General features: G+C 36.5%; 1 protein-coding gene across 3 annotated transcripts; it reads left to right on the forward strand.

Moving 5' to 3' along the window:
* The first annotated feature begins 1,015 nt into the window (after positions 1–1,015).
* Positions 1,016–26,113, forward strand: ubp1 (upstream binding protein 1). Of its 3 annotated transcripts, XM_051136228.1 has the most exons (18): positions 1,029–1,174; positions 3,734–3,909; positions 4,224–5,158; positions 10,987–11,138; positions 11,240–11,316; positions 13,824–13,929; positions 14,041–14,147; positions 16,041–16,193; positions 16,396–16,506; positions 17,880–17,993; positions 18,154–18,260; positions 18,353–18,407; positions 18,500–18,593; positions 19,774–19,864; positions 19,990–20,111; positions 22,027–22,169; positions 24,257–24,308; positions 24,719–26,113. In XM_051136228.1, the coding sequence occupies exons 3-18, from the start codon at positions 5,043–5,045 to the stop codon at positions 24,754–24,756; spliced, it is 1,638 nt and encodes a 545-aa protein (XP_050992185.1). In that variant the 5' UTR covers positions 1,029–1,174; positions 3,734–3,909; positions 4,224–5,042; the 3' UTR covers positions 24,757–26,113. The 3 variants fall into 3 exon arrangements, with proteins under 3 accessions (XP_050992187.1, XP_050992185.1, XP_050992186.1); XM_051136229.1 differs by lacking the exon at positions 3,734–3,909 and having other exon boundaries at positions 1,042–1,174; XM_051136230.1 differs by lacking the exons at positions 3,734–3,909; positions 4,224–5,158 and having other exon boundaries at positions 1,016–1,174.
* The last annotated feature ends 813 nt before the right edge of the window (positions 26,114–26,926 follow it).

The raw sequence follows: 26,926 nt of genomic DNA on the forward strand, positions 1-26,926 counted from the left end.
AATTATTTAAAAACTTATTTAAACGTCTTTATATACACTACCAGTCAAAAGTTTTTGAACAGTAAAATTTTTTTTTTTTTTTTAAATACTTAAAGAAGTATTTTCTGCTCACCAAGCCTGTATTTATTTAATCCAAAGTACAGCAAAAACAGTAAAATTCTGAAACATTTTTACTATTTAAAATACCTTTTTTCTATTTGAATATATTTTAAAAATAAATTTATTTCTGTGATTTCAAAGCTTAATTTTTAGCATCATTACTCCAGTTTCATTCTTCAGAAATCGTTCTAATATTCTGATTTGCTGCTCAAAAATGTATTATTATTATTATTATGTTGAAAACAACTGAGTAGAATGTTTTCAGGTTTCTCTGATGAACAGAAAGTTCAGAAGAACATCGTTTATCTGAAACAGAAGTCTAAAAGCATCCTTGCTAATGTTACAAAAGCTTTTTATTTCAGATAAATGCTGATCTTTGGATCTTTCTGTTCATCAAAGAATTCTGAAAAAAATACTCAACTGTTGACTGGAGTAATGATGATGAAAATTTACTTTTGATCACAGGAATAAATTACATTTTAAAATATATATCAAATAGAAAACAGTTATTATATATTAAAAACTATTTCACAATATTACTGCTTTGGCTGTAATTTAGATCAAATAAACGCAGAGACTTCGTTAAAAAACATTAAAACGCTTACTGTTCAAAAACTTTTGACTGGTAGTGTGTATATACATGTATATATTCAGGATTCCTTGATGAATAAAATGTTAAAAAGAACAGCATTATTTTAAATATAAATCTTTTGTAACATTAATTCCTTTACTGACACTTTTGATCCCTGTAATGCACGCTTGCTGAATAAAACGATGAATTTCTTTAAAAAAATGTCTCTGCCTGTTCAACATCGTAAATCATCATATAGAATATGTAGTGAAATGAAATTGCATAGTCACGGAGGGGCGATCGAGTGCGCCAACTCGGTGGATGAAGTTCGCTGCTGATAAACAAGAAAGCAACAGTGACTCGATGTAGGACTGTTTTGGTCGCTGTCACTCGCTGTTTTCAGCATTGATCGTTGGAGTCGTAGATAAGTAATGCAATGCTGTTCTGGCAGCTGCACACTGGGAGCTTTGAGAGTCGACAGACATACAGCTGCAGAAACACACGGTAAGACTCAGCGCTGCTCAATAACTCTTGTGTTTAATGCAAATTAAGGGCATAACTTTTATTGGTATTTCCGTCTGAATTCATTTTGAGTTTGCTTTCTATATAGAGCAAGTTACGTAAGTGTCACTATGTGTGTATTTATATACACAGTCCCTTCCATATATACAACGAAATTTTTTCTACTGTTCAAGTTAGTATTTGTCATATCTGTCAGTCGCATCTGTCTCAAGTTTGTTTACTCTGTTGAGAAGCGTCTTCAGCTGGGGTAAATTACAGATAATATTTAATAAATGTATTATACACAATTTCAAATAGCCTATTATATAACAGTTATGTAAATTATGCTGTACTGCTGTTATATGAAAACAATTTCTGAGTAAACAGTAACAGTTCAGTGCAGTTCAGCAAAATGTAAACAATAAAACAAGGATGACGCAAGACTTATAATCGCAAAATAATAATACATTAATTATGTAATGGCCAACGAATATACATATACACTACCAGTTTTTGAACAGTATATATATATATATATATATATATATATTAGCATCATTACTCCAGTCACATGATCCTTCAGAAGTCATTATAATATTCTGATTTGCTGCTCACAAAACAGTTATTATTATTATTATGTTGAAAACAGCTAAGTAGAATTTATTTCAGGTTTCTTTAATGAATAGAAAGTTCAGAAGAACAGCATTCATCTGAAATAGAATTCTTTTGTAACATTATAAATGTCTTTATCATCACTTTTGATCAATTTAAAGCATCCTTGCTAAATAAACGTATTCATTTCAGTAATTTCTCTCCCAAAAAAAAGGAAAAAATTATACTGACTCCAATGGTATAGTGTATAATGTTACATAAGCTTTTTATTTCAGATAAATGCTGATCTTTGGATCTTACTATTCATTAAAGAATCCTGAAAAAATGTACTCAACTGTTTCTTGAACAGCAAATCAGCATAGTAGACTGGAGTAATGATGCTGAAAATTCTGAAAAGCTTTGATCATAGGAATAAATTACATGTTATAATATATTCAAATAGAAAACAGTTATTTTAAATAGTAAAAAAAAACATTCATGTATTTATGTAATTTTTGACTGTTACTGTAACAAGTTACAGTGTTTGTAATATGTAAGTGCTTTTATTAGAGTGCAGTAAAGTCTGAACCAATGAAAAACGTAATTGCAATCATCCTCTGGAGCTTTGACGGCTTCATTTGACTTCAAACCTTACAAATCGGTCTGGTTGACACGCACGATTTCCTGTTTCTCCCGCTAAATAGAAACTTATTACATAACTGCCATCTGAAAGTTATTTATCTACAAGTTCGCAATATTGTTTCTCAAGGACACCAGTGCCCTCAGTGAAAAACTGAATCAAGTGTTTCCCAGCTGTCTCACAGCGCTGTGACTAAATTCCCAGCTGTAAACACCCAAGGCTGTTTTGTTTATAGGTTGGTGGTCTGTTTAAGAGAACCTAATCATGTTCAAAGAACCGTCTGCCTTTCTTTCCAGACTACCACAACAACAACAGGTTAAAAACACCCAAAATGTGCCCTTGAGTAGCCATCCTTGTTTTTCAGAATGGAATTTCAGCCCTGGTGGGATCTGAAAATCTCACGCTGAGGTCCACATGTATCTCTAAACAGCAAAAGCAGTTATCTGTCTATATATTGTTGTCAGTGTACAGCAATGTTGATGTGGAGTTTGGATGTCAGCTGCAGAACTGAGGTTTTGAACATAAATGTGTTGATTGAAATAAACATTCTATGATTTGTTAAAGGGGTCATGACATGAGAAATTAAATTTGCCTTGATCTTTTGGCATAAAAGATGTCTTTATGCATTAAAACATCCTGCAAGTTTCATTGCTTAAAATCTTCTCCTCATTATAAACAAAGCATTTAATCAAGCTCAAAAAACAGCTTGTTTTGGACCCGAGGGGCAAGATGAGGTCACCCGGGCGCAGTTGTTTGCATAAACACCACCTCGAATTGTGGACAAATAGTCTTTTTCTCACCATAGGCCGCACCCGCTGGCATTCAGTCTCTTAATAGCTGATCACTGGAATACACTGAATGCTAGTGTCGCGTCGGGTCAAAAGCAAATACAAATTACAATCACTGCTGCTATCTTGTCTAGTGTTGCCAAGTCTGTGGTTTTCCTGCAGAATTGGGCTACTTTAACACTGTTGCCGCGAGTTGTTTTTCATGTCCACCAGTTGAAGTGACCCTAGTAACGTGATATCTATCCCCTTGGAATGCGAATTTTACCAGGGGAACCCCACCAAAAACGTGTATTTTACCCCATGGAATGCGATTTGAACCTCGATTGGGTTAGTTTTGGGCTAGTTTTGAGTAGCAACTGGGTGGGTTTTGTTTGCGAAAACCTGGCGACCCTGATCTTGTCTACACTGGATACAGTATATAGATGCGTGTTCGCTTTCTGACACGGTTTATGCACTTGTGACTGTCGTCAATAGGACAAATAAAGTGAAGAACGTTCGCTTTGACGCATGTGGTTTAAAAAGCTCATTGGCATCTTTATACAGATATCAGAAGGATCCCAGCGTAAGGAACAAGTGGATAGTTTATTTTTAATGGCATCACGGATCTCGTCAGAGGATTTTGTTTTGTAAATGAGCCACAGTGTCATGGAGAGTTCACAAAGAAACATTTTTTGAAAGATGAAGGAGTACTAGATCTGACTGCAGCTGCATTGCAAACGGTAAGTAAATGGTTTCATAATGCTTTGACCATTTTATTTTGATCATGTTCGTAGTAGTAGCGAGGGGGCGTTAATACTGTTTTCTATTTAATGATGTTAGTCAGACATAACAGGCTGATTACTGTGAAATCTTAAGGACACGCCCTTTAAAAACAGGTCATTTTAGAGAGAGGGTCACAATGAGGGTTGAAAATAATCATTTTTGTGCAGAAATAAGTAAACCTCAAGAAAAATAATTGAAAAAAAAAAATCCATGTCATGACTCCTTTAAAAATAATGTTAAATATTCAACAAGTTTGCATTTCTTCCACCAGGTGACGTGTCGTTTAATTTATGCGCTGCAAGTTAAAGGTTATATTTTGTTTGGAAGCGAGAGTGACTACAGTGCATCGGAGCGCTAGCCAGGGAGACGATGACGACAGATACTCGGAAGCTGATTGGCTGAGCGCGGATCACAGAGCAACGCGATTGGCTGTCAGATTCCCGACCCGGATCCCTGCTGCGGTTGCAGCTATCTCGCGTTTGGGATTTGAATGGTGGCAGACCGAGGGCCGTTTCGATGTGTTGTGATCTTTGGCCTCTTCCGAAAGACCAACGCTTCGGAGCAGCACGATGAAATTAGGCGAACGCTTTCGGAGAGTAGAGAGCGTGAAGACACCGTGCTGCGTTTAGGACTAACGATAGAGTGGCTCTGCCAACCCAATTACTCGAGCGGACATTGCGTGTGAATGCGGTGACAGTCAACAGCGTCCTCCCACCCTGCATTTATATAATGGAAGATCGCATACAGATATGATGTGCTGATGTATACGGCATAACTCACGGGAGCTGGAAACGGATAATACGGTGTTGCGTGGAGGGTTGGGTTGACTTCGCGACGCCCCAGCTCATCCCGAGACTGTTATTTCTCGCCTGTGTTACTGTGAAACTGAAGCAATGGCGAGGCACACGGCAGTCAGGGCTAGAGCCGTTTGCCCTGCTTTCAACAGCTAGCCTTCCGCGGGTGGCCACCTAACCAGCTCTAGTAGGACTAGCTGACTCCTGCGGCAACGCGAGCTCCGCGCAGGTGCTGTCTGTACGAGGTGAAGCTGGCGGCGCTCCGGTTAGAGTCGGAGGAGAAGGATCTGGGCGCCATGGCGTGGGTGCTGAAGATGGACGATGCTACCATCGAGTCTGGGCTGGTGCACGACTTCGATGCCAGTTTGTCTGGCATCGGCCAGGAGCTCGGGGCTGGCGCGTACAGCATGAGGTTAGAGCAGCACGCAAACCGATCAGCAGCTTTCCAAGAGTCCCTAAGCCGGGGGCAATGCATCTCTGACGGCGGGCTAGTTGGCTAGCAGCCTTGTTCGCAGTGTTTCTATTGCGAACTTCGGAATTCCAGCCGGCTTGTGCTTGTGGGTTCCAAAAATGTGTGATTTGATACCATTATTTATCATTTGGCCCTGTGCGGGATTGTTTTTGTCGTCTGCTGGATGCAATATGGCCATAGGATAGTTGCTATAGCTAGCTCAAAACAATAGACAACGAGTTGCATCCTAATGTTGTCAGACCATCCCGAGAGCTGACGAGACCTGATATTTGTTTAATCTCGTTGTAGATTGTTAATCAATATTCTCACGCTCCGTTCGGATAGCCATATAACGCGGTTGCTCTGAAACGATAACAAGCGCGTTTAAAGTAATGTTAAGTAATGTTACTTCCTGGAACAGGGTGTTCTTTGAATTTCGTTCACAGATGCGAAATAAACCGTTATAAAAAATGGTTTACATTTTATTCAAACGAATTCGTTTAAATGCCTCCCCATGTGTTGTTTAAAGGCCATTAAAATGTTTTGTGAATAACACGTTTACTGATTGAAGAAATTGAGACGAACGTTGAACTCCATTACGTCATATGATACTGCGCATAGAAGCTATGATGACGTCATTGAACTGTTGGGGAGACTCGGAAACAGTTGATGCAATATTTAAGATGATGGTCGAGTACCTTTCTGTGTACCTTTATAATAATGATGTTAAATGTGGTGTGTATATTTCCTTTGATAAAATTCATATTCTGGTTTAATATGCAGACAACGGAGCAAGTCATTAGACAGTTGATTCCCAGAAAAAATGTAAATACTGTGGTTCAGTACGCAACAACACTGGCTTAACCAATGATGTGAATCTGGGGGCGGAACTGTTTCACAATGACCAATGGCGCTCAGGGGAACTGGTTCAGGAAACCTGTTAGGGAAAAAAAATTATGGTTCATTTTGTAGTCATTCTGAAAGTATGGGGGGGGGGGGTTGTTTTAGTATTTTTTTTTTTTTTTTTTGCTTTTTTGGGGAATTGATTTTGAAAGATAACTTAAAGTGATAGAAAAATTCTGTCACTAATTACTCACCCTCATGTCCTTCCGAACCCGTAAGACCTTTGTTCGTCTCCGGAACAGAAATTAAAATATTTTTGATGAAATCCAAGAGCTAAAGGGTCTAAAACTAAAATACCAGTTTTATTCAACAATTCTTCTCTCTGATCTTTAAATTAGTAGTTTTGTATTTCTCCATTGTTTCATTGTCATTCGCAATGCTTCATGGGATTGTAGTTCCTTCCTCATTTTAGCCATTAATGGTCAGTCTTATCTTTTTGTTTGATTTTTCAAATCCTTTTGCTTCAAATCAAGATTTGTAATGTTATAGAGTGTTTTCACGACATGTCATTAGACGGCCATATTGGCGGCACTGGGCGTAAACAGTGCCACTGAACCAAACAAAACTTGCATATTTTGTGAAATATTGCTGCTGAAATTGGTCAATTATTGTCATGTTTTGGACTATTAATCGGTCGTACTGGGAAAAACATTTGAAGTACTATAGTCTGCCAAAAGTTATAACAAATTGAGAAGAAAAGTGCAAAAGACTGTCTGAGGAAAGAAGGCGTTTGTTTTTGGCCAAACTGAACCAGGTTTTCCAGGGCAAGAATCTTTCAACATTCGTGTTTGTTCTGATCATTTTCTGTCAGGTTGGTGAAATGTTAGGCTAATATCTTAATACTGTTCATACATATCTTTACCATCTAATAACTTTAGTTTGTCAAAATATTATGCCCTTTTCTGCTTAGTAAGTCCTTCTCCATATAATTTAGCAGCTTCCACATGTTTTTCTGTGGTTTAGACACTATAAATTAGCAGAACAATGTGTTCAGTGTTCATGCAATCAGTGCTATTGTTTACATCCGAATATCTCCGATATGGCTGCACATCCCGGTAACTGACCAAACCTTGATGTAAGGGCGTAGCTGGTTGGTTTGGTTCTTAATTTATAACTTTTAAGCAAAGATTAAAAAATCCCTGTAGGAAAAATTAATGAATGAAATACTTTCAGAACTAATTCTGCTGAAAAAGTGTTTAGGCATGAATGAACTCTGTTGTGAATCAACTGGTTCAACAAGTTGGGCATTGTAATTGATATTAAAGCTAAATAGCTCTATTTTGCTTAAAAATTTGCCTTTACTTTTGGGCTTATTTTTTAGAAATACAGATTGAGAAATATCACATTATTAAATGTCTTGTAATCTTGTTTTCAGGAGCTGCTAACATTGCAGTCAGTTGTTATAGCCATCTGTTATACAGTTGAATCTGAGTGGTATCAAACTGTCCAAAACATCATAGTCTACATTTTACTCGTAGATATGTATTGGTTTTTCCGTGAGTTCCAACGGCATGCCCAGGTGCTTAAGCATCCACAACATTGGAATGGGCAAACCACAATCCCTCTGCATACGTCACAGTTTCATTGGGGTGTAAATGATGGAGCATATTTAAACTGTGTATGTCGCTTTTCCAAGTCACCAGCAGCCTTCGCTATTACCATTTGGCCACAAGGAGTTTGCAATGTGGTCACTGCGTGATAGGAATACACATTATGCGCCTGAGGTCAGGTTCCATGGAACGGTTACTCTGGGATGTGGCGGGCTTCTGGAGGTTGTGCTGGAAAGAGCAACATCAGCATTTTCCCTGAAGCGCTCTTTTATTCTGCAAGTGTGCATATGCAAGTGTCTAAAATATTCTAGTGGTTGAGTTTACATTCTGTGGAGGTTTTGTTAGTGGTGGGAACACTGTAGTGTGAGACAGCGGGAAGAAGGCTGTTCACATGCTCTCCCCCTGTGATATCAAGTTTCTGCTACTCTTCCAGCACCCTGCAGATTTGCAGTTGACACAGTTCTCTACTGACGTTAGAGGACCAGACGGTGTTTTCGGAAAGTAAAGGCATAACCTGTAAAATAGACTTAAGGTTAAAACATATACACATGTCTTAGAGAAAGGTAGTAAGGACATCGTTAAAACAGTTCATGTGACATCAGTGGTTCAACTGTAATCTTATGAAGCTACGAGAATACTTTTTGTGCACGAAGAAAACAAAAATAATGACTTTATACAACAGTTTCTTTGTTTAAATGAAATTAAAATTAACTATAGCATGTCACATTGCATCTGCCCTTACTTCTTTTGGTAACATTAGCCATTTATGGAATATTGAGAGGAATATATTTTCTGCATTCACAGTTTGCAGGTGTTTTCAGTGACCGGGGTCGTATAAGAACATCCAGATATCATGGAGATATGCTTGTCATTTTCCTACTGTGTCTGTAAGTCCGTGCTGTGACGGGGCACTAATGTGATGTTTTCGTGTTGCGTTTGAGGTGAATGAGGGTGTGAGATGCTGATTATCTAACTTGCGATCGTGTGGAATGAGCAGCTGTGGAACGGAATGTTACAGTGGAGCTGCTCATATTTCAGAAAACACTTGCAGATTGGTGGGCAGGAAGGATCCTGCGGGCCGCACTGTTACAAACGTCGCGTCATATCAAGCAGACTGCCAGCTGACTGACTCAGCGTCTTTAGCTGTCACTGCGCCGGCCTGATAGCCCCTGTGCGTGTGTGAGTGTTGCAAAGCCCAGAGCCCAGGCAGTATTTATAAACTCTGATATCTAAAATATAATCATATTTTGGGCTAAATATTATGTAGATTTATTGTTCATTGTTAAAGAAGTTCAATTTCAGAACAAAAAGTTACAGATAATTTACTCGCCTGTCTTTCTTTCTTCAGTCGTAAAGAAATTGTGTTTCTTGAGGAGAACATTTCAGGAATTATCTTCATATAGTGGACTTCTATGGTGCCTGTGAGTTTGAACTTCCAAAATGCAGAATCAAAATGATCGGTTATATTTTCTAAAAACAAAATTACAATTTATATACTTTTTAACCTCAAATGCTCGTCTTGACTAGCTCTGCAATGTGCATGTGTAGTTTGTATTATCCAGGTCAATAAAGTTAGGGTAGGTCAAAAAACTCCCATTTCATTTTCTCGTCCAACTTTAAAATCGTCCTACATCTACAAAACTTTTTGTTTGTTTGTTGTTGTTGTTGTTTTTTTGTTTTTTTTTGTAAAGGGTGTTTGACCTTCTTTGCGCGTTCACTTTGTAAACACTGGGTTGGTACTTCTGCAGAGATGTAAGACGATATTGAAGTTGGAGGAAAAAATGAGATTTTTGACCTACCCTAACTGTATTGACCCGGATTACACAGACTGCGCATACACATCGCAGAGCTAGGCAAGACAAGCGTTTGAGGTTAGAAAGTATATAAACAGTAATTTTTTTTATTTTATTTTATTTTTTTTTTATAGAAAATAACCAATTGTTTCGCTAGATAAGACCCTTCTTCCTCGGCTGGGATCGTTTAGAGCCCTTTGATGCTGCATTTAAATTACATTTTGGAAGTTCAAACTCGCAGGCACCATAGAAGTCCATTATAAGGAGAGAAATCCTGAAAAAATTTCCTCAAACATAATTTCTTTATTACTGAAGAAAGAAAGACAAGAACATCTTGGATGACAAGGGGGTGAGTAAATTATCTGTAAATTTTCGTTCTGGAAGTGAACCTCTCCTTTATTAGTTTGATATTGGTTGTAATATGTACTGCCATCAAAATGTCAGTAAGATGTTTTTACCATTTTCAAAAGTCTGTTATGCTAAAAATTCTGTGTGCTAAAAATCGTAAAACTGCAAAATGTTTTTACAATTTGAAATAACTGCTTTCTGTTTGAATATTTATTTTATATATATATATATATATATATATATATATATATATATATATATAATTATTCCTGTGATGCCAAAGCTGAATTTTCAGTCTTCAATGTGACGTGATTCTTCATAAATTATTCTAATATGCAGATTTGGTGCTAGTGGTTGGCGATATAATGGTAGACACGATTAACCAGTAGAAATTTGTCAACTGGTGCAGATTTTGGACTATCGTCTCTATTCTGGTTACACGCCCATGTGATGTTGCTTTGCTATGTGGTCACGAAAACGTTTCACTTACATGCGTTTTTAAGCATTGTGGTTAAAAAAAAACAAGTGATTTTAAGCCGTTAAAGCGCAATCAGCTGCAAAAGAGAACTCATTTCGCTATATGTGCGCGCTGTCTTAGAGATTTCCACATGAAGTTTGTACCAATGCATATTAGTAATAAAAAAAATCTATATATTTACTGTAGGAAATTTACATAATATCTTCATTGAACATGATCTTTGCTTAATATCCTACTGATTTGTGCCATAAAAGTAAAATCAATTATTTTGACCCTACAAAAAATTGCATTTATTCGAAATAAAAATGATAACATTATAAATGCTTTTACTGTTATTTTTGAGCACATTAATGCATCCCTCCTAATTAAAAGTATTAGTGTGTTTTAAAAAAAATAAATCAAAAATCATATTTGAATAGTAGTCTATTAATTTATGATTGTAAATGCATACCTCGCTTTTGTTTTACTTTTATTTCCTAGCAGCCTGATGAGAATATGTCCTTTATATGTTTGTGGTTCAGAAGTATGCAAGAACGGTCATGTGACATGTGGTTTTTAAAGCGTCTATAGGTGTGAGCAGGCAGGGGGCTCCCCATATACCTGTTTCCTTGACAACCATTTCCATGCTGACGGGAGAGGTTCTGTGGTTTCTAACCGACAGAATTCACCATTTCATAACTTCTGTTTTTCTCTGTGTCTGTGTTTGTTTTTCCTCAGCGACGTGTTGGCTCTGCCCATCTTTAAGCAGGAAGATGTTAGCGTTCCTGTGGAGTCCGACACCAAGAATCCTCCGTTTCAGTACGTGCTGTGTGCCGCCACCTCCCCCGCTGTTAAACTGCACGAGGAGACGCTCACCTACCTAAACCAAGGCATGGATTTCATTACCTGTGTTTTTTCCTCTGTTCCTTAAAGAATACCAAGACCCTTGTTGAAAAGATATTCAGTAACACACTTCCCTTTCGGTCTGTAGGCCAGTCGTATGAGATCCGATTGCTTGATAACAGGAAAATAGGGGAGATGCCTGAACTCAACAACAAGAATGTTAAGGTGAGAGATTGTGTGTGTTTTATCAGTGCAGTGCACTTGGGGTTTTGTGTGGTGTGGTGTCTCCTGCACTGGTATTCAGTGGATCTACAGCGTCATGGCAAAATAAATATTTTACTCAATTTGAGAGTTTGCGGTCTGAATTGAATTTGAAGAGGAAAAAAAAAAATCAGAGGTAGTTTGTTCTGCAACATAATACAAATCAACCAGTATGATACTGATTTTTTTTTTTTTAATAGTAGCTACATGGTTTATCACAAACCTTTTAAGGCAAAAGGTTGTTTTGCAAGACTAATATTACGCTGTGTAATAAAAAAATAATAAAAACAATTTGAGCAACACATTAATGGGATAGTTTACCAAAAACTACTACGTTCAAGGCCCAGAAAGGTAGTAAAGATGTTGTTAAAATAGTCCATGTGACATCAGTGGTTCAACCTTAATTTTATGAAGCTACGAGAATACTTTTTGTGCATAAAGAAAACAAAAAATATCACAAGCAGTGATTATTGGGGTTCAAGCACTTCAATGCATTAAAGCACATATGAAAAAAATACATTATTTAGCAAGCCTTTAACCACCTAAATAAATTATTTAAAAAAAGCATTTTTGACAAATCCAGGTAATTTACCATAGAAATATCATGTTTTTTAAAAATGTTTTTAACTGTTATAGCACCAACTTTTGTCTGATCTCCTTAAAACTTTGCATGCTTGTGTAGAATCACCTGCCACATGTGCCCGCCAAGTTTCGTGACGTTTTCTTTAGGTTTTATAGGAGTTTGGGTAAATTTGGACAGGCCTAATAAAAGTTTCTAAACGACCCCATTATAGCTTTCCAAAGGGTAAATTTTTTAATTTATTTTTTGATAATTATTGACCTAGAGAGTCCAAAGAGTTGTACTGCAGTGTTTTTTTTTTTTTTTTCTCCAGATTGAGCGAAAAACCTAGGAGTAGTTTGCAAACGTAGGTGTTTTTACATTATTTCACAAACATTTGATTGACAGCAGTGATTCTACAGACAAAGTTGTTCGGGATGAGGAGGCCTATAATACGATATAAATATTGCGTATATGTGTGAAAAACCACGCAGTGTACAGTCGTTTGCGCCCTTGGTGCTCCGGTATAATATTGGTGCCCCTAGTGGCCGATTTCTTTCAAATTTCTTACAGAGCTTTGAGGCCGTGAGTCAAATAGGCCCACCAAGTTTTGTTTCCGATTGGCAGATCGAACCTTGTCTAATAGGTGCTAGTACATCGGCCAATGGCGGCCATGTTTTTTGAGGTATGTAAATGTCCTTATAGACACTTGTGGCACTTTGGACCAAGACCGTGCTCAGCGATTTACATGTTGATAGGGCAAATGGTTGCGTAGGTATAGCCATTTTTTTTATTATTATAGTGCCAAGATGTGTGAAGATATCTCATTCTGTTCACGAGCTACAAGCATTTTACTAAAAGTGGCCCTGCCCTTTTTCGAACGTTTTGGCATCCCTTTGCGACAGTGAGTCGAAAGTTCAACTTTTTTTTGATAATTATTGATATTCACTCTCTAGAAAATCTTTCTGCACTGGTTTGATTCCGATCTGGCAAAAAACCTAGGACTAGTTTGCAAAAGTAGGTTTTTTTTTTTTAAAAAAATACCCAAAAGTTTCACCCGGCTGGCGATCGAATCTTGGCAGGCGTTTTGTCCAGCGTAACGGAAGACATAAGACACTTGACTGTGACTGACGGTTTAGGAGTTATGAGCCAGTTCGTACTTTTGATCATCGTAGCATCCCCATCAGGCCAACTGGGGCGAGGCTTGGTCATGTTGTAGACGGTGAGTACTACCATCCCTCTAAGTTTCAAGTCTCTATGATTTACAGTTTGGTCTGCACGGTCAGTTTTACCTGGAGATTGCTGATCCTTGGCTGTTCTAATGGCTACAATCAGTTTTACCATAGGGCTACATGCTTGAACCCCAAATAACAACTTTATTCCACCATTTCTTCTTTTCCATGTCAGGCTTCGACCTGTTCACAAGCGTACCACGACGCATGCTAAATAAAAGTATTTCATCAAAAAAAGAAATCATACTGATGCCAAACTTTTAAATAGACAACATTTTTTTTCCATGATTCTCATAATGTACATAAACAAACATACAGCGTGATCAATGTAATCTGATTCATGAACAAATGACTCTTAGGAACAAATGACGCATCACAAATAAAGTTTTGAATCAGTCTGAGACCAGTTAATGAGTGAACGCACTGATTTTAGTCCTGCTGAATGTTAGTTTTTGACTGCAGCGAGTGAAGACGCAATGCATGTCTACACAGTCTTTTTATATCATCAAATTCAATTCCGGCTACCGCTACAACATCTCAACTAGGATAAAATCTCATTTTGCCATGGTGCTGTAGTTTCAGTAGTGCAGAAAGGACTGGTATGGTGTATGACTCTTTAAGAGTGCTGCTTGTCCTGATGGTTTTGTGTTTGTGTGTGTTTGGTTTGGGGTGAATTATAGAGTATAGTTAGGGTGGTTTTCCATGACCGAAGGCTTCAGTACATGGAGCACCAGCAGCTGGAGGGCTGGAAATGGAATCGGCCTGGCGACCGTCTCCTTGACATCGGTGAGAGCTTATGTGATCACGTCTTTTCACGACTTATCGGGTGAACAGTATCAAAGCAGCATAAAGCCTCAGGAGAGAGAGTTTGTACAGTGCGTCATGTGTTTGTTACAGATATCCCCATGTCAGTTGGCATCACTGAGCCCCGCACACACGCGTCACAGCTAAACGCTGCAGAGTTCCTGTGGGATCTCTCCAAGCGAGCGTCTGTATTTGTGCAGGTAAACCCGAATTCAGGATCAAGCCACGAACACCCAGCCATGTTGTCATAGTTTAAAGGTTACAAATACACAGTTTGAAATGTCGTTTCCAAATAGTTCTTGGGGCAGCGGATTTAATGTTTTATATCTCGCTGTGTTAGATTACACTTGTTGCAACATTGTACATAATGTTTTTCTGCATATGCCTTTTGATAATTGACAAGAAAGTCAGCACCTGGGAACAACACTGTTTTACAACCAATTTTACACATTTCTGGATTTATTTAATGTAAACACACTTGATTTGTAAATGTAAATAGGTTGGACAAAAAATAGTAATTAGAATTGCATTAGGCTTTGTATTGTAATTGCAATAGACCTATAGCTGTTTTATTATATAATTAATATCAAGTTGTTTAAGAAAAACTTTTAAAAAGTTAATTTCATGATTTCTGGCTTGACTTTCTTTACTTGAATATTTACATTAACTTTATATAAATTTTTACTTCAAGAAATACCATAAGATTACAAGTCATTGTTTTATTTTTTTATATATTTTTCACAGAATTTGGCGATTTTTTTTTTTTTGGCAAAGTTAATAAAACTAATTTGAAGAAATTGTGAAAAATATATATTACTTAATGTAATAATAGTACTACTAATAACAGAATTATTATTAAAACAAGGAATAATCACGCAATTTTTCTTCCACGTTTTAATTTTAAGCATAAAATAAAAAATTAACCATTGTTTCATTTTCAGTTGATTTAAAAAAAAATGTTTTTTGCCTTCATTTATTTTCCAGAGAGAGAAAGCGGGAAAAAACTCATAGGGCTCTATTACTGTAAAAAAAAAAAATAAATAAATAAATAAATATTAAAAAACACAAATTGTGTTTTTTATGAAATCTATTTATTAGAGATGCTTTTGATTACTAAATTTAATTAAATTCAGAACATTTAAATGGAAAACATGGAATTTGGTAATAAAAAAACTAAATAAAATGTTTTTTATAGGGCCCTAAAATATAATTTTTGTTAAACTTTATGAAATTGCTGTTAAATTGTGTAAGTTTCATGATTTCAATTAACATGCCTTTTAATTAATAAAGCTTAATTTAACCATTAAAACAGAGTCTAGAAAAATTAAACGGAAAAAATTGAATTTGGTAAAAAAAATGAAATTTGGGGGAAAATTTCATAGTACCCTATGAGGTCCGTGTCCAGTGTTGTTATTTATATTACATTAAAATATTACAATATAACATTTATTATTATTATTATTATTTTATTTTTGATATTGAATTGGTATTAAGAATTGTGAAAATTATGAGACATTTATATCAAGTACAACCATATTGCTTGAATTTGGTTGAATAATGTTTTCTGTACAATGCTTCTCTGTGAACCCTTGACCTTTATTATTCTAGATGCCCCTGTATAATAGTACTAATTGTTTTTCTGCCAAAATTGAGCATGTAATGTGCAGTTGAGCGTTCACTGTTGTATATTTCTTTAGGTCAATATTTAATTCTGGCTATCAAGATCACCACAGCTGTTTTGTATAGTTAATGAATAGAACATGCCTGAAGCAAAATTTCATTGGCCAGAAATTCTCTCTCACACTTAAAGGAGCTATGCAGATGTTGTGCCAATAGCGTCTGACATGTTTGAGACGATCTTGAAGTCCTAGATATGTTGGACAGATTCTGATTAGGGCTATTGACTCTTTGACATTATCTCTTGACCTTGAAAGCGTCCGATCAAGTTTCAAACATGTGAATATCATTCCAGTTAATATCTGGCACATCCTAGTCTGTGCAGAAATACTGCCAAAGATACTCTTAAAAGTGCTTCATGTGCTTCCGATCATGTGTTCCACATTAATTATCTTTCCTTCCTTCCCTCATTGAAGGTTCATTGCATAAGTACAGAGTTCACCCCGCGGAAACACGGCGGAGAGAAAGGAGTTCCGTTCCGGATCCAGATTGACACTTTTAAACAAAATGAAAGCGGAGAGCACACGGAGCACCTGCACTCCGCCAGCTGCCAGATCAAAGTTTTTAAGGTGATGCCACATGCGTGCAAACATGCATTAAATGCCAGGAAATATCTGTGGTGTTTCATTGAAGATTGCAGATCTGAATCCATTTCATCTTTGTGCTATATATAATGAATGCTAATGTTCATGAAGGGTGTTTTGAATCATTAATGTGACATTGAAGCCTTTAGTGTGTATTAAAGCGTATCTCATACTCTCCTATTAACAGCCAAAGGGAGCAGACAGAAAACAAAAAACAGACCGAGAGAAGATGGAGAAAAAGACTGTGCAGGAGAAAGAGAAATATCAGCCCTCTTATGACACCACTATTTTGTCAGAGGCAAGAATGTTTAAGTATTTTTGGTTTGATTTGACTCTTATTGACATGGATACAGCATCACATTGAAAAAACGATGTTTTTTGGCTACCAATTGTAAAAATAGCCAATGATTGTCGCCAGTGATTAATGTACACTGATAGTAAGGGGTTGCTGAAATAAAGTGAATAGCATTTAGCTGGTCATGTTACAGCCGCCATATGGCAGGGACAATTTTATATTGAGTTTAGTATCAGTAGCCTAAAATTAACTGTGACTGAAAGGAATAGTTCACCCAAAACTAAAGAAATTGTGTTTTTTGAGGAAAACATTTCAGGATTTTTTTTCCATATAATGGACTTTTGTGGTGCCCCGAGTTTGAACTTCCAAAATGCAGTTTAAATGCGGCTTTAAACGATCCCAAATGCGGTTGTAAACAATCCCAGCTGAGGAAGAAGGGTCTTATCTAGAGAAATGATCGGTTATTTTCATAAAAATAATACAATTGATATACTTTTTAATGTCAAATGCTCGTCTTGTCTTACTCTGCCTGAACTCTGTATTTTTCTGGTTCATGACAGTTAGGGTACATCGGAAAAACTCCCATCTCATGTTCTCCCTCAACTTCAAAATCGTCTTATATCACTGTTTTACCATTTTTGTTAAGGGTGTTTGATCTTCTTTGCATGTTCACTTTGCAAAGACTGGGTCGGTACTTCTGCAGCGATGTAGGATGGTTTTGAAATGATTTTTGAAGTTGAGGAAGAAAATGCGATCAGAGTTTTTTGACATCAGAATACACAGAGTTCAAGGAGAGTAAGACAAGACGAGCATTTGAGATTAAAAAGTATTTCAATTGTATTTTTTTTTTAATGAAAATAACCGATCTTTTCGCTAGATAAGACCCTTCTTCCTTGGCTGGGGTCATTTACAACTGCATTTGGGATTGATTGAAGCTGCATTTAAACTGCATTTTGAAAGTTCAAACTTGGGGCACCATATCAGTCCATTATATGGAGAAAAATGCTCAAACGTTTTCCTCAAAAAACACAATTTCTTTACGACTGAAGAAAGAAAGACATGAACATTTTGGATGACGGGGGGTGAGAACATTATCTGTAAACTGTTGTTCTGGAAGTGGACTTCTCCTTTAATTACTCACCATCATGTCGTTAGAAACCTGTAAGACCTTTGAAATATGAAGGTCTGACCCTGCATAGACAGCAACGCAAGTGAAACGTTCAAAATAGTCCATGTAACATCAGTGGTTCAACCATAATGTTCTAAAGCTATGATATTACTTTTTGTGTGCAAAGAAAACAAAAGTAATAAGTTCATTCAACAAATTTTTCTCTTCCCTGTTTGTTTTTTCACTGTGGTTTGTCTTTTTTGCGTAGACTCGATTGGAGCCTGTGATTGAGGAGGCTGTAGAACATGAGTTAAAGAAATCCAGCAAGCGGACACTTCCTGCAGACTGTGGCGATTCCATCGCCAAAAGCAAAAGAGGAAGTGTAAGCGCCCACTCGCCTCTCCTGTGTTAACAGTTCTCTCATACTAAACTCCAAAACATTGTTCATACTTGCTTTTAGATCAGTGTCTTTCATCAGTGTGTGGCAGGTCATAGATTTGCTCTTTGGACTTTCTCACATTTCTCTCTTTCTGTCATTGTAGTGCTCTCCATGGCCAGATAATGCATACGTCAACCCCAACACAGCAGCTACACCAACCTTCACCTCCAGCACACACACCTACAGCACTAGCAGCACAGTACCAGACAGGTGACACACTCATAAAGCATCTCTTTGCTCCTTTTACATTGTTTCATGAATCACAGTTATGCATTTTCTAATGCTTGTACTTTTGTTTTTAGTGAGTCGTCTTCACCTAACCATCAAGGGGATCTTGGTAGCCTCATATCTATGGAGGTTTGTGCATGTTTGTATATTATATTTTTACCAGTTTGCCTTAAAGATGCACATTTGCATCTGAAAATAATACATTTGTATACTTTCTGCAGTCTCTGAGTCCCACAGCGTCTATACAGGATACACAGAAGTGGCTGCTTAAAAACAGATTTAACTCATACAGTCGTATTTTCACCCATTTCTCAGGTATGGTTTTGTTGCAAATATTATATTGCACCAGGGCTGAGTAACATATCTGTTTATGATTAATTGCAATCTCTATTTGAATTATCCTGTTATTGATTCTTCGTTGTTTTCACAGGGTGTGTGTAGCATACAGCGTATTCTGATTCACCAATGAGTTAATCATCAACTGGTTCTTTTAACAAATAGTTAAAAAAGATCAGTTGTTTAAATCAGTCTGAAACAGTTCCTTAATATAATTAAAGGGGACATCAGATGCCCATTTTCCACAAGTTGATGTGATTGTTTAGTATCTTCAAAAAACCTGATATAATACAGCCATAATATTCTCGCCATGAAAATAACCATAGAAAGTGAAATGGCGTTAAACACAAACAGACAAACTTAAGTGTCTTCATGAAATGTCCTCACAATACTTTGGTTAAAATTTCTCAGTGGTTGTGTGAAACAACACCCTTTTTTACGTTGTCAGAAACGGCTCTGTTCACAGCAACCTGTTTCGGTGCATGTCTCTTTAAATGATAATAAGCCACTGCTCACCCCGCCCCTCTCTTCCATTTTTTTCCTGTGTATTCAGTGGCACGTTACCATCAAAAACAAAACTAATCCACTGCATTCTCAGTGGCTTTGATGTCGGGAGAAAATGAAGACTCTTATGTTCACTTCTCGAGCGCAGAGAAAGCGCAGAGAAAATGGCGGACAGTGCACAACTGGGTGAGGGCAGAAATATGCAAATACAGAACAGTCCGTCAACAGTTGTAGGCGGGGCTTGCGCAGTATGATGTCATACTGCCCAAAAAAATCAAAGCGGCTTGACAATTGAGACTGTTTAGGTTTTTTGGGGATTTAAAAAAAGGAGTAAATGGATTTATCATTGTAGATTGAATGTGTCCGCTCACAAAGACACATTGATATGCAAACACCATGTAGAAGTGAATTTTGCATCTGATTTCCCCTTTTAACAACATTAACATAGAGAGAATCTCTTTCAAACGTACATAAATTGTGCATTTAAACTGAAATATCAAAATAGACTGAATCTGCATTTAACAGAATCTGGAGTTCTAAATTAGAATCTAATGGAATAGGGAAATCTGTGTTACTATCCAGCCCTAACAGACACACAGCATTACACTACAAGTAGTTATTACGGACACTGATTTGATATGGTTTTTCATCTTAGGTTCTGATCTACTGAAATTAACTCGTGAGGATTTAGTCCAAATTTGTGGTGCAGCTGATGGAATCAGACTCTACAATGCACTTAAGTCAAGGTATGATTCAAAAAAAAAAAAACAAGAAAAAAAAAGTCAAGTGATGTTAATATATAATTGAGTAGTTTTCTTACAATTATGAATGTTTAAACTAAAGAATTGTGTGTGTTTTTGACCCCGTACAGAGCAGTGCGTCCTAGACTCACAGTCTATGTGTCCCTGGAGGCGTCTCAGAGTGAGAGCCCTCTACTGGAGAAACGTGGCCACAGCAAAAACGGCGAACACAGCAGTCCAACATCCATACCTGGTATATAAATCTCAATCGTGGAGACGTATACACCCATTCCTAACATAGCACAATCACAACAAATACATAACATCTATTGTGTTACAACAACAAACATGCAGTCCAGCATTAGGCTGTGTTTACACTTGCTGTCTTTTTTTAAACCGCCATCCACATTAGGATGTTACATTACAATATTACAATTATTACAAATCAATAGTTGTAATAAACAGGGCAGACATGAGACAAATTAGTATTACCATTTAAAAGTTGGTAAGTTTAGTAAGTTTTTCTTTTTTTTTTTTTTTTTTTTTTTTTTTTTTTTTTTTTTTAAATAAAGAAATCACTACTTTTTTCAGCAAGGATGCATTAAATTGATTAAAAGTGACAGTAAAGACTTTACATTGTTACAAAAGAAATTCTGTGCTGTTCTTTTGACTTTTTTATTTATCGAAACAAAAACAAATCCTGAAAAATCCTCTGCACAAAAATATTAAGCAACACAACTGTTTTCAACGTAATGATAAGAAATGTTTCTTAGAATTATTTCTGAAGGATCGAGTGACAGTAAAGACTGGAGTAATGGCTGCTAAAAATTCAGCTTTAACGTCACAGGAATAATTACATGTTAAAATATTAAAATAGAAAACAGTTATTTTTTTAGGGTTCCCATCGATCCTTGAAATCCTTGAAAGTTTGTGAATCTGAAAAAAATTAAGGCCCTGGAAAGTTTTTGAAAATAAACGTACATAGATACAGGTCCTTGAAAGTGCTTAAATTTATTTTGTGCAAGAAGTTTTCTGGAAAAAATCCTATATTATTCCATCTGGTCTGGTCTGTAAGACCTCTGTTATATGTGACTCTGGACCACAAAACCATTTTTTTAAAATTGAGATTAATATGCATCTGAAAGTTGAATAAATAAGCTTTCCATTGATGTGTGGTTTATTAGGATAGAACAATATTTGGCCGAGATGCAACTATTTGAAAATCTGAAAAAAAAAAAAAAAATTCGCTTTTAAAGTTGTCCAAATTAAGTTCTTAGCAATGCATATTGCTAATCAAAAAATTACGTTTTGATATATTTACAGTAGGAAATTTACCAAATATCTTTATGGAACATGATCTTCGTATAATATCCTAATGATTTTTGACACAAAAGAAAGATAATTTTGACCCATGCAATGTATATTGGCTTTTGCTACTAATATACCCCTGCTACTTTTGGACTGGTTTTGTGGTGGAGGGTCACATATGGCCAAAAATACATGCAAAAAAAAAAAATGCTATTTGACACATGAAAACTGAAACAATGTATCTTACAAGGTAACACGATGTAACCTTGCTCTTACTTAAAATGTGTCACACATTAAGTCCTTGAATTTGAGGGTACTGGACCTGGAAAGTCCTTGAAAGGTCCTTGAATTTGAAGTTAACCTAGGTGTGGGAACCCTGTATTTTAAATGGTAATAATATTTCACAATATTACTGTATTTTTGATCAAATAAATGCAGTCTTGGTGAGTGTAAGAGACTTCATTTTAAAATGTTAAAAGAACTTTCAATAAGATACATTTTAAAAAATTGTACCAACCCCAAACTAATAACAGGTTTTTTATAAAAATAAAGATGCAGCGAAAGCCATGATAAGAAAAAATCTTGTTCCTCATCCTGTTATCAAAACACAACAGCATAACAACTGACATTTGACACAGCAACAAGACCACATCTCAAACCCGGCATCATTGCAGTCTAATAACAGACTTGTATAGCAGTTTAACCACTGTGCTCAGACCCCAAACGCAATTACCAAGAAATAATCAGGTTACCTAATGACTGTATAAAATGAATTCTAACAATTAATTTTATAGAAATTCACTGATGGATATATTTCTTAATTTGGATATATGAAGTACTGTGTCTGTGTTTGTGTTTAGTTTACCACGCTCTTTACCTTGAAGAGATGACCGCTTGTGAGCTAACTAGGAAAATCTCCAGCGTGTTGGCGCTGCCGCTGTCCCACATCAACCAAGTCTACAAACAGGGGCCCACAGGGATACACATACTACTCAGTGACCAGGTAAACACAGACCTACTTCACAGATTCATACAACCACAGTAAAAGCAGCCAGAAACAGTCTCTTATCTTTCCCTGTTATCAGGTGGCGGTAATAAGTTGGCCAACTGTGGGTGCTCATTTGAATAATGTTTTGCATCATGCAACAGATAAAACACACTTCATTGTAGACGTTTTTCTACTGTTATCATTTGTCATGAATAAATGGATCATGTAGGTGAAGAACATCACGTGACAGATTTGTCTAGTGAATGGTAATATCTTGTATTGTTGGAACAGAATGCAAATGTCCGTTACAATGTAAAATAAAGGTTTTCTGTTTTAACACCTTTTAAAATGTCTTCCTGTGATGGCAAAACTGAATTTTCAGCAGCCATTACTCTGTCACATGATCCTTCTGATCATTCTGATATGCTGATTTGGTGCTTTAAGAAACATTTCTAATTATTATTATTATTTTGCATAAAAGATGTTTACATATAGTACACAAGAGAAAATAGTAGTTGAATTTATAAAAAATTACCCCATTCAAAAGTTTCAATATACTTGATTGTTAATACTGTGGTGTTACCTGAATGATCCACAGCTGTGTTTGTTTTGTTTAGTGATAGTTGTTCATGAGTTCCTTGTTTGTCCTGAACGGTAAATCTGCCCGCTGTTCTTCAGAAAAATCCTTCAGGTCCCATAAATTCTTTGGTTTTCAGCATTTTTGTGTGAACCTTTTCTAATGATGACTGTACGATTTTTGAGATCCATCTTTTCACACTAAGGACAACTGAGGAACTCATATGCAGCTGTTACAGAGAGTTCAAATGCTCACTGATGCTCCAAAAGGAAAAACAATGCATTAAGAGGGGGTGAAAACTTTTTGAATTTGAAGATCAGGGTAAATTTAACTTATTTTGTCTTGTGGGAAACTTGTAACTATCTTGTAAGTATCTAAAGGGCAGTACTAAATGGACAAAATAAGATATTTAGGCAAAATAAGAAAAATGCACACATTTTCATTCTGTTCAAAAGTTTTCACAGCTATTAATGCATGGTTTGAACGTTCTGTAATAGTTGCATATGAGTCCCTCAGTGTGAAAAATTAATCTCAAAATCATAGTCATTGTTGGAAAGGGTTCAAATACACAAAAATTCTAAGAAACCAAAAAATTTGTGGGACCTGAAGGATTTTTTTTGAAGAACAGCGGGCAGTTTAACTGTTCAGGACAAACAAGAGACTCATGAACAACTATCATTAAACACAAACACACAGCTGTGGATCATTCAGATAACAACACCCTAAGAATCAAGAGTATGTAAACTTTTGAATGAGGTCATTTTTATTCAACTATTATTTGTGACCCTGGCAAATTTTTCAAAATTGAGATTTCTACATCATCTGAAAGCTGAATAAATAAGCTTTAATAAGCTTTTTTTTGTATGGTTTGTTATGATAGGACAATATTTGGTGAGATACAACTATTTGAAAATCTGGAATCTGAGGGTGTAAAAAAAAAAATATATATATTGAGAAAATCACCTTTAAAGTTGCCCAAATGAAGTTCTTAGCAATGCATATTACTAATCAGAAATTAAGTCTTGATATATTTACAGTAGGACATTTACAAAATATCTTCATGGAACATGATTTTAAGCATAAAATAAAAATCAGTAATTTACAATGTATTTTTGGCTATTGCTACAAATATACCTGTGCTACTTAAGACTGGTTTTGTGGTCCGGGGTCACATTTTCTCTTGTGGATGTATATGTAAATGTATTTTATGTGAAATATCTTTCTCAGGTCAGTAATGAAAAAAAAACAAAAAAAAACATGCATTTTGTATGATCTCTCTTACTTTGGTAAAACATAATTAACATTTTGCAGATTCTGCAAGGTTGTAAACTTTTGACCTCAACTGTATACTGTATATACACATACAAAGCTGACAGCTACTCATAAAATTACAGTAGCAACCAATATTGATAGTGACTGCACAAACTAATATGATTTAATCACTTACAAAATGACATTTAGTCCGAAAGATAACTCAAGTAACTCAAATATGTCCTAATATATAAGATCATTTTTTTGCTTACAGATGGTTTATAACTTCCCTGATGAGAGCAGTTTCATTGTCAGCACAATACAAGGTAAAACATTTTCAAATAACAGAGAATCTATGCTGTCGTCTTTCAGACGAATACAAACTCTTCCAAGCTTTATAATGGGAGTGAATGGCTGTTGAGATTTTGAGGCCCACACATAGACAAGCACATAGATTCACTTTAGAAGGCCTTTATTAACCCCCCGGAGCCATGTGGAGCACAATTTATGATGGATGGGCGCATTTTGATTTTGCTTCAAAATCTCAACAATTATAAAGCTTGGAAGAGCCAGGAAATTTTTTAAAAATAACACTGATTGCATTTGTCTGAAAGAAGAAAGTCATATACACCTAGGATGGCTTTATTTTGGTGTGAACTATCCCTTTAAAACCCCTCATTGCTTTCCTCATTCTCCAAACCATTTGGCATCATCTGTGGCTTTTGTGCGTCCTCAGATGACACCAGTGATGGATTCCACCTTGTCCTGAAGTAGAGCGACATGAAGCACAGTGTGATGACATCACAAGGCTCCGTACTGCCGTTCTTGAGCATTGAACATGTTCCCTCCATCCTCCTCTCTCTTCCTTTCCTCATCTCTCTCTCGTTCTTCACGTCTCAAGCGCGTCGGAGAGAGAGAGAGGTAGCTGGGGTTGGGCAGGGCCTCCTAACTGTTAGAATCTGACTTCAGTGTGTAAATTGTTTCATATTGAAAACACTTAAACTGATGCCAGTGTGTGCGAGCGGTGGGCTTTTAAGTATGCGTGCGAGTGCGTTTTTAAAGGTTGAATCGGGAGGGATGGAGGTGGGCAGAAACCGCAAGGAAGTGGAGGAGAATTGTGACCACTTTTACTTCAGCATGGTGTTCGAGGAAGAATCTGAGCGTCCGGCGCCGCGATACATACGGCTGAGCTCAGACTCTGTCCTCACTTTGCTAGTTCTGAACGTACAGTACTTACTTGAGTCTGTCCGCCTTTTGTCTGTGAGCTGTCAAGCATTTCGCTGCCTGCCCTTTCGAAATGGCCTGCAGACGCCATCACAAACCCCTCGGTAGATAGTAATGACCTCTTTTTCAGATGTGGGGAAACACGTCCTGACTTAGGCATGCGCGGGACGTCTTTATGTCTGTCTGGATGAATAATTCCTTGAGTTTGAGTAAGGTGCCCTGCAGCTAACGTGAGGTTTTGGCTGTATCCTACTCTCGTAGACGACATTGTCAGTGCTGATATCGTTTTCCAATTCCTCTCTCAAGACCAATCGTTTCTGGTGCCATTGTTTCTGTTGACTAGATTCTGTTAGTTTACTTTGTGCTTAGCGGGATGAATTAAGCGTCAGCTGGTTCCACATGTTTAGAATTAAATGATGGTTTTTAGATTGTGATTGTTGTGCTTCATATTCTCTGTGCCTGGTAGCTATTACCTGCCCTTTATAGTCAACCCTGGCACAGATTATAACACAATTATTGATAAATGTGCACAATCACAAGCAGCCATAAATTATATTTCCCATAATGCCTTTGCTTTCTATTATTTAAAAAAATTTTGACCTAGGACGTGACTTCAGCTGGTGCTTTTCTAAACGCACATGTGGTTTACCGTCAGCTGCTCCAGTTAAAACTAGCCATCATGGCTGCGGTCAGCCAGCATTTTTTCATTCTTTTTTTTTTTTTTTTTTTTCTCCTTCTTAAATAGAGGCTGACTCAATAGGTCTTCTATCTCAGTAGTCATGTATTGGGCAGCTGTGCTTTGGCATGTACTGTGCTTATTATTGCCACTTTATAGAGGAGCATGGTTGTGAGAATGTTGACTCCTTTTAATTCTCATAAAAAATGGAAAAAAAAAAAAAAAAAGAAATGACCAAGTCTGCACTGAAACTGATACCACAATAAAATGGATACTTTGCTGTTGTTGGATGCTCACTTATGACTTTTGGTGTACACGGTGTTTCCAGGTTGAACAAATGATCAAATCTAAATCCATGAAGAGGTGTGTTGTTCTCTTCCTCAGATCGAATGCTGTGGATCACCGGTCTGTCCTCTGCGTTTCCGTGATGATAATCATGGTGCCCTCATGTCACTGTCTGTCTAAAGAAGCCTCTCTTCCATAGGGAGAGCTGAGATGTACACAATTAATGCCTGTACCAGAAATAAAAATAATTTTCATATGTTGTCTCTGGAGTACTTTTTATATTGTGAAGTAATAACAGCTTTCACTTAAGCTGTTTTCTAGAAGGAAGTGAGCGTTCCAAATAGGCATTTCACCAACTTGTATGAGATTTATTTTTAGACATGCACCAATTTGTTAGATGCATTCATTTTGTGTGCAATGTAGAAAATGTACACTACCAGTCAAAAGTTTTTGTTACTTAAAGAATTCTCTACTGTTCACCAAGCCTGCTTTTATTTAATCCAAAATACAGCAAAAGCAGTAATTGTGAAATATTTTTACTATTTAATATAACTTTTCTGTTTGATTATATAACCCATATATAAATATATATCAAAGGTTTGGGATCAGTAAGAGTTTTAATGTTTTTTGAAAAAATTATCTTATGCTTATCAAGGCTACATTTACATTCAACAGTAATATTGTCAAATATTACTGCAGTTTAACATAATGGTTTTCTATTTTAAAATATAATTTATTCCTGTGATCAAAGCTAAATTT

Source organism: Labeo rohita, chromosome 19 (assembly GCF_022985175.1).
Source record: "Labeo rohita strain BAU-BD-2019 chromosome 19, IGBB_LRoh.1.0, whole genome shotgun sequence".
NCBI lineage: Eukaryota > Metazoa > Chordata > Actinopteri > Cypriniformes > Cyprinidae > Labeo > Labeo rohita.